The sequence below is a fragment of the Berghia stephanieae genome, chromosome 2 (genome assembly GCF_034508935.2).
Source record: "Berghia stephanieae isolate SIO BIC M18660-M18661 chromosome 2, UCSD_Bste_1.3, whole genome shotgun sequence".
Taxonomy (NCBI): Eukaryota; Metazoa; Mollusca; class Gastropoda; order Nudibranchia; family Aeolidiidae; genus Berghia; species Berghia stephanieae.
Window position 1 is genome coordinate 39,571,753 of NC_088361.1, and position 9,301 is coordinate 39,581,053.

General features: G+C 33.2%; 1 protein-coding gene across 1 annotated transcript; it reads left to right on the plus strand.

Annotated features, from left to right (window-relative positions):
* Positions 1-753: 753 nt before the first annotated feature.
* Positions 754-8,335, plus strand: LOC144963936 (serine/threonine-protein kinase 32A-like). Its single transcript, XM_078897880.1, has 4 exons — positions 754-1,005; positions 6,358-6,696; positions 7,326-7,531; positions 8,299-8,335. Exons 1-4 carry the CDS (start codon positions 754-756, stop codon positions 8,333-8,335), a joined length of 834 nt encoding a protein of 277 aa, XP_078754006.1.
* The last annotated feature ends 966 nt before the right edge of the window (positions 8,336-9,301 follow it).

Sequence of the window (9,301 nt, forward strand, 5' to 3'; positions counted from 1 at the left end):
GTGTTTTTGGAAATATCCCGACATGGCTTGGTTAGCTGGTATGTTTTTGTCCCTGCGTAGTATGTGACCGAAAAGTTGCCATCGTTGTTGTAAAATGTCAAGGGAGATTGGTCTTTCTTTTGTGATCTTATAGAGTGATTCATTTGAGATCTTTTTGGGGTATTTGATGTCCAGTACCCTTCTTAGCTGTGTGCGATGGAAGGCATCCAGATGTTCTTCTTCGGATTTTGTCAACGCCCAAGTGCCGCAGTTATACAGAAGTACCGGTTTTACAAGAGCATGGTACAGTTTCAGTTTGGTTTTTCTCTTTATTTTGTCACCTCTAATCCATACATTGGTGAGTTTACTGAGTGCGGCGTTTGATAGCTGTTTTCTTCTTTGTACATCCTCGGTGTCTCCAATTAGTGAGCCGACTTTCTTTGTTCTTTTCCATTCCTCTTTGTTCCTCGATATTGTTGTAAATTCGGTTTTATTGGCATTGACTTGGACACACACTGTACATAAATATATAACTCACACACACCAACAATAGACAGGTAAGTAATGACCACCTTGTTTGGACACGCCTCTCAATCAAACTTATTTGCTTCTTCTCACTGATTGGTCAACGTAATCTTTTGGATGACCACCTTGTTCAATTTTGGAAACTGAAAGATCGAACCCCGCAAACTTTGAATCAGTTGAAATTTCAACGTTGACCAAAGCGGTTGTGATTTGATTCAGTGTGAAATATATTGGTAAATAGTATTCACTATGGGAGCTTATGTTAATATAATTCGTGAAGACGTTTATTTCAAGTTTGGCTATATGCCTACCCGTATCCTTGGAAAAGGCATGACAGGTGAAGTGATGCTTGCTCAATCCTGGGATGGTAGCAGTAGATTGGTAGTGAAAACATTCACCAAATGTAGGGAAGACAGTGGAGAAAAAAACCAAAGGTTATTTTATCATGAAGTCGCTATTCTACAGAACCTGAACCATAAATTCATTTTTGGAAATGTCACGGTGAGTAACTTGTTTTTGGCTAATATTATCATCTATTTATTTCTTTAAAACTATATATCAATATTTTAATTGAATTAGTTTTTAAAAATCTTTTTACGTCACAAGTTGCAATACTATTATCATGTTTTGTTATTGTTAAATTGAATTCGTATCATTTTTCCATCAACGCTTGTCTTGCCGTAATGAGTAATGTGTTTTGTTTTATATCACTGTAAAGCACTTAGAGCCTGTGACAACGGGGTAAAGCGCTATATAAATGCCATTGATTATTATTATTATTATTATTATTATTATTATTATTATTATTATTATTATTATTATTATTATTATTATTATTATTATTTGCTCTCTCTCTCAATCGACAATCTTTAAGTAGCAACGTCGATCTCACTCAAATCCGTATGCATCAATTTCGCTTGCGAAGAGCCAAAATTCGTGACAAAATATTATGGGACGCGGCCGTTTCGTATATGTTATTAAAAAAAAAAATTAATTACGACGCTTTCTATCAATAAATATGTCTGAAATTTGGCACACAATTAGTAAAGATGTCATTTTAGATTATGTCAAGCGGCAAAACTCGTGCGAATACTAAAAAGCCGTTAAAAACAGATGTTTGCTCTTTTGAGTGAATTATTTCTAAAACTATCAAGAGCAGAGGTTTTCCCGTGAACATCTTTATTTATCTTTCGAATTTCATCGAAGTATGCTAAGTACTTTTCACCATCATCATATCTTGTCGCGCCAGTGAGTCAGCCAGTCCCGGGCAGTCTTTTCACCTATTATAACAAAACATCAACCCAATTTGCGATTCAATGGGTGAGAAGGGGAGACAGCCATTTCCGACCAATCGCTTGACACGCCATGTGACGTCAGCGAGGCAAGGCTGCCATTGGCCAGACTTATATTAGGCCAAATTCTTTTTAAAAAGTGGCTATATATATATACTCGCATGATTTTCACTACTAAGACTGACCCCCTTAAAAACTAAATGAATTTGACAAACAAAAAATTGAATAGACTAGGATAAAAGTCCAGTGGCGGTTCTAGCCTATTTACAGTGGTTGGGCAAAGAGGATTCGGTCATATATATATATATATATATATATATATATATATATATATATATATATATATATATATATATATATATATATATATATATATATATATATATATATATATATATTTTTTATTTTTTATTTTTTTGTTTTTTTTTAATAAAAATTTTTTTTGATTTTTTTTTTCGCCTTTAAACAAAAAATATTTCAACCACCAATAATCACATTCACAATGAAATGACAATACCAGTAGATTTTAATTCTTCCAAACGTAATCAAAAATGAATCACGAAAGAGAATACAACTAAAAAATAAAGCGACGAGACATAATGCGACAACACCTTGACAATACAAGTCCATTTCCTTCACTCGAAAAATTAAAGAGATGCTTTAATCCCTCAACGGCGATATTAATATTGCTTTTACATATTTCTGGTTTTCAGTAGTACGTAGTAACCTTAAAGTTTTCATGGAGAAGCAACAACAGCGATATGACTCGAGTTTCATTCAGAGCTCAAATTGCATAATTTTTACTGCTGTCTTGGTGGTCAGAATGATTGTGCCGGTGGTGGTAGTGGTTGGAATAGTGGTAGCGGTGGTGGTGGTGGTGGAGGAGGAGGAGGAAGACGAGGCGGTGAGGGTAATTATGGTAGTGGTTTTGGTGGTGCTGTTGGTTAGAATGATAGTTGTGGAGACGATGACGGAAATTGTATGGTGATGTTGATATTGTTTTTATTTCTATTGTTGTACTTGTTGTTAATATTGTTGTTGTTGTTGTTAATGATGATGATGATGATGATGATGATGATGATGATGATGACAACGACGATGATGATGATGATGATTATGATGACAACGACGATGTCGTCGACAATGATGGTTACCATACGATATTACAAAATTTATTCAATCTTAGGCTTTCGCCAATTAATCATACAATTTGATGACCACATACATGAAAGTGGAAAATAATGGCAAATGGGACCAAACAATAAACTGATACCATTAATAACCACCAAAAAAAAATACAACAATAGTAATACCACCAATACGTACAATAATAATAACAATAATAATAATAATAATAATAATAATAATAATAATAATAATAATAATAATAATAATAATAATAATAACAATAATAATAATAATAATAATAATAATAATAATAATAATAATAATAATAATAATAATAATAATAATAATAATAATAATATTAATAATAATAATAATAATAATAATAATAATAATAATAATAATAATAATAATAATAATATAATAATAATAATAATAATAATAATAATAATAATAATAATAATAATATTACCATCATCATTACTACTACCACCACCGCTACCACTATACCACCATCACCATCATTATTACGTTTCCAATTATTTTTTCTCGTTTTTTAAAATTTGATATCTATCAAAACAGACGAAAATTCCGGTGATTTTTTTAAAGGGTAGTTAAAATATCTACGATTTTATTAGCCCTGAAAACTACGATTTTTATTTTCCTATCTAAAGTAGGCAGGTCTGCTATGACAAGTATCAGTATCAGTTCCATAGTCAAAATAAGACAAACAAAAACAACGTTTATTTAATATTAGGCTTTCGCCAATACTTCATACAATATAATTAAGACAAAATAATGTTACCAATCTCTCCTCATGTATTCGTTTGACTATCGTCACAATAATTACCGTGTTATCTTTGCTCCTTACCCAACCAATCCCTTGCTTCCCGCCTCTTCATCGCGAACCATCTTATGTATGTATTAGCTTCAGGACGGGCAAGTACGGAATCTGCCCACCCTTCCGTATTTCCTCTATAACTTAGAATTCAACTATCTCCTTACTCAGAAGAGTATTTCTCGTATACTAATTCAATTGTTGAGAAAACCAAAATGGTGGTTGTATTTTATATATTTATTTAGTCGTGACTTTTGAATAAAAGTGTTTTGTTTTATTAGAGGGAATACAATAGAAAATACATTGTTTTGCAAAATTATTTAGTCTGGCAATAAAAATACAGCGGTAATTACTTTAAGAATAATAATAAAAAAAAGAATTAACAAATTAATTTGTTAAAAAACAAAACAAAAAACAACAACAAAAAACAACAACAACAACAACAAACAAATAAGAAAACAATTTAAATAAATGAGTTTTGAGAAACACTAAAGAAAACGAGGGAAAAAAAAGAAATAATTTAAATGGATAAACAAATATATTAAAACAACACAAACTAATACTAAATTGATATAATATTAGTAAATTAATAAATTTAATTCAATACTGGAACCTTCCCAGCACAAGTAAGGCAATAAATAAGAAAAAGTTCGTTTGCCAAAATCTCTATTTAGTCTACACTGGTTAATAAGGTGGGCTCATTTGAATTAGCCCGACCTAGTACTAGAGAGGCCAGACAGCAAAATCACCGTCAGGCGACGTGACGATGAGATGACGATGTGGGCGGAGTGGAGTGGAGTGGTTGGGGGGGGGGGGGGTGATAAAAAGAACAGGAGCGTATCCTGGTTTATGTATTACGGGATGCATGGTGATTCGCAATCTATCAAAAATACACACAAATTGATTTCAGTACAAAGTATCAATTTTAAGTAGTAACTTTTGAAATTATCTAATTTAGATTTGATTATTTCGGACCTGGTAATACAGCATATAACTTGAAAAAACAGGCTGGTATTTGCCCACCCTGCCCATTATTACCAGCCGTCCCTGTAAAAGTCACTGAGACAAAAATAAATTAATAAGATTTAATAAAAGAAATAAAATTCTATATTTAGCCAATGTTGGCCACAGGTGTGTGCCATCTGGCACCTCAGCCGCGAAAGTATTTCTTTGGCATTTTTTAATATTGTGACGTCATATGGGTGCTAAGCTTGTCGGCTATTGTATTTTGTCTTACTAATCAGTTGAACATTCGACTTTTTAACAATCTTTGTCCCCTTTGAAATAGACTTGTCCAATTTCTCTTTTCCTCACAGTAAATTAACACACGCACACGCTCTCACTCTCTCTCTCTCTCTCTCTCTCTCTCTCTCTCTCTCTCTCTCTCTCTCTCTCTCTCTCTCTCTCTTTCTCTTTCTCTCTCTCCCAGAAATAACATAAGACTTGGTCTCACGGACTATTTTAATTCATAATAATTTAGCAGGCATTTTTCACATCATTTTTGTGGGTTGTTAACACAGCATTACCCTTTGGAAATGTTCCAAATGATCAATATTATTCTATATTTTAAAACGAAATTACGGTTGACATTAAGTTCTAAATATATATAAGTTAGAGCTCTTCTGATGTCTTCATAATATTATCTGAGAAATTTTCCCTAAAATTGCCAGGTTTCAATATCACATTCCATGTATTAAGCGATATACAGCCACAAACCAGAATAAAACGAAGATAAAGCGTCCCATATTTTTCGTATTTTTCTTCTCTTTGTGAGTCATCCAAATAAATGACACATTTGAAACTGCATCATAACTTTTTTATTTATGAATTGATTTTCAAAATTCAAATAGATTTTTACTTAGTGCCTTTTATTTAAACGTAGTATTTCCCTACAAAAATAGAAAAAAAAAATGTCATAGTCATTGCTAAATCTTTATGTAATTTGTTTGACGGTAAATAGATTACTATTTATGTATCTATCTCATTATCCATCTATTTATCTAACAATTTATCTAATTTTCTTTCTATCAGTCTAACTATCTATCTACACATCGATCCACCTATATATCAATATATTTATCTATAAATATATCTTTATCTATTTATCTAACTAATCAATAATTCATAATTTCTATTTTATCTATCTGACTGTCCATCTATCTTTCAATTTATCAATCAAATAAATTAATTTATCTGTTGGTCTATTAATCTATCTATTTGTAATCTCTCTACACTCACTCATATACATTGATGCTCATAATATATTAACATCTATCCATCCTACTTATTCTACTCTATCTGTCTATCTATCTGTTTGTCTATTTATAAACTCTATCTATCTATCTATCTATCTATCTATCTATCTATCTATCTATCTATCTATCTATCTATCTATCTATCTATCTATCTATCTATCTATCTATCTATCTCTATCTATCTCAATAAATTATATAAATACAATGCTGAAACTATGAAATACGCTATGTAATCATGCATGAGTATAAAGTTAGTATTTTCACATATTGAGAAAGTGGTGGTCTTTATTTAATTATTTATCTTTTTAAAATTTTTCTCCTTTTTTCCCCCTCCCTACTTCAGGCATTTGACTGTCCAAATGACTATGTTTTAGTCATGCCGTATTACAGTCAGGGCCGTCTAAAATATCATCTACCATATTTGACTGACCAACTGATAGACAAGTATTTGCTGCAGCTGACCAGTGCCGTCCAGTATCTCCACTCACGTCGGCTGGTTCATCGGGACATCAAACCGGACAATGTGCTCATCTCAGACGAGGGCAATGCCGTTTTGTGTGACTTTGGCATAGCATCTGTCGTCACATCTACCTACATGTTTGATTTATATCGACCTGGCACCCCACGTTATATGGCACCTGAACTCCTGGATACAAGGATACTTTATATTAACCTATATAAGGTAGATTTTAGTTAATATTATGGTGATTCAATCTATTAAAAAAAAATTAAATGGTCTAATATCTTAGTCCCATTTACAGTACTTTCTAACGTCTCTCTCTCTCTCTCTCTCTCTCTCTCTCTCTCTCTCTCTCTCTCTCTCTCTCTCTCTCTTTCTGTGATTCTTTATTTCTCCCTATCTCATTCGTCCTCGTCCTATTATTCTCTATGTTTACATATTCAGCTCATGACCTAGTCACGGTAATGCGCTATACAACTGCTATGAATTGTTATCATTGTTATAAGTTGTCTTGTATCACGATGCCTTGGATCGCCTTGTTTTGAATGTTTACACAATAGGAACGAACGAATTTTTTTGTCGTCCATTTCAAAATTTTCCTATCTTAAAAATATTGTATCTCAACTAATAATGATCTCTCGGAGTTGTTCTATAGCATAAATTACAAGATTTTTCATATTCTACAACATATGTAATTTTCATGCTTTTAACCCTAATTTTGCACAATTCAATGGGATTTTGGACCTAATTTCCCCAACTATAATATTTCATAATGCTTTAATTATATTACGTATTACATGATTACAGATCTATACGTTAGACAAATGAAATTCTCCATTTATTGTTCTCAGTGTGACACATATGCATTGGGAGTCGTGTTGTGGAAGATGATGATTCGCGGAAAGTCAGTGATTGATAACTTGGAGTGTCCAACACGGCATTGGAAAATCATTGACTGTCTGATGACAAGGGACTATGACAGCAGGTGGAGTGCAAATGAAATCATGACCTATCTCGCATCTCTTCCAGAAATGCTCCAAGTGTTCTATGAAATTTCGTGAGTAGAATTTAAAAACCTGATTTCCTTTCTTTTTTATCAAATTTCTTTCATGACAATATTAAAAAAAAGAAAAAGAAAAAACAAAACAAAAATAAAACCAAACCAAACCCCCCCCCCCCAAAAAAAAAAAAAACAACAAGAAAACAAAACACAACAACCCCCCCCCCCCCCCAAAAAAAAAAAACAAACAAAACAAAACAAAACAAAAAAACCCCAAACAAACAAACAACAAAACAAACTATAAAAAAACAAACAACAAAACAAACAATAAAAAAAACAAACAACAAAACAAACAGACACAACAAAAAAAAACAAAAAACAAACAAACAATAAAAAAAAGCAAACAACAAAACAAACAAACAAAAAACATTTTTTTAAAGTGCAGAAATTGCAATGGAAATCCTCTCTTTGTAGAAATCCACATGATTTTGTTAATTCTGATTCTTGCCAGCATTTCGTTATTCTTATCTTCCTTATTTTTGTTATTTTATATTACCAACCGAGAGCCGTTTTTTCTTCTTCCATTAAAACAGATACCACTGGCCCCCCGGAAATATGCAAAAAAAATATCCCAAATTATGCGGGAGAAATTGCAAATTATGCGGGGGGAAAAGGCAAATTATGCAAGGGAAATTACAAATTATGCAAAACAAGAAAAAAAGTAATAAATAGCTGTCTAAATTTTTCCATTGCTTTATTTACATTTAACCAATTAAAAAATAAAGAACTACAACGCAAATTCAAAACTTAATTTTTTGTTGTAGCACAGACAAGCTAGATGTCGTAGAGACGTTGTGCTAAGACTCCTGCGCCTGTCTGACAATATCAGATTGTAAACAGAAAAACTGCGCTCAGCATCAGCGCTGTTGATCGTGGTGTGTATATACCACTTGGCACAAGCAGCCAAAGCTGGCACTTCATCAGAAATGGACTGCCAAAAATGTGGCACGTCAACAGAAGAGGTGATGGAGTTCTTCACCGCGAGGGGCCCCAAGCTGCCGGGTCTACCTCTTGATCTCCTCCTCGGGTACAGTTTTCAGCTTTGTGAGGCTGTCAAGTTGATCCCAAGGTGGAGACAGGAGCAGCTGAGCAGGGTAGATCTCAAGAAGACAAATCAAATCGTACACTTGGAATCAGGGTTGCCAGATTAATTTCAGGCATTCTGCCAACTGGATTTTAAAAGTCTGCCAAATACAACAAAAATCTGCCAAACCGTACTATTTATAGTACCCCCTTTGAAAACTCATCAGTTTTGTCAAACAAAAAATTCTCAAGGCCGATGTCATAATTTATTTTTTTTCATTTCCCAAGTTTAAAAAATCACTAATACATAAAAATTGCCATGGAAAACGTGTTGTAGACCTATACATTCATCCCTAGGCCTCGGAAAATAAAATCTGCCAAATATGTATCTGCCAAATTGCCAAACCGATTTTTCTCTGCCAGACGACTTCAAATTCTGCCAAAAAAAGGACATTTGGCAGAAAATCTGCCAAATTGGCAACCCTGCTTGGAATTGGAATAGCATCCCTTTAAAGTTAAATGGAAGTCACTGTCACGTATTTGGGAACATCGTCTGACTTTTTTGGTTTCATTTTTCTTCATACAATGGTCATAAATTCACGCTAAAAACCATATTTTGCATAATTATGCGGTAAAAGGTGAATTATGCGGCCGCATTGCGGTAAGAGGCAAATTATGCGGCCGCACTGCGGCCGCATCGGTCGCGTTTTCCTGGGGGGCCAGATACCAGTGACCAGGACATCC

What these genes read in the sequence shown, in the direction of transcription:
- LOC144963936 (XM_078897880.1), top strand. Translation starts at nt 754, where the DNA reads ATGGGAGCTTATGTTAATATAATTCGTGAAGACGTTTATTTCAAGTTT. An exon ending in TCATTTTTGGAAATGTCACG is followed by an intron (nt 1,006 to 6,357) that starts GTGAGTAACTTG and finishes TCCCTACTTCAG; the next exon opens with GCATTTGACTGTCCAAATGA. An exon ending in TTTATATTAACCTATATAAG is followed by an intron (nt 6,697 to 7,325) that starts GTAGATTTTAGT and finishes TATTGTTCTCAG; the next exon opens with TGTGACACATATGCATTGGG.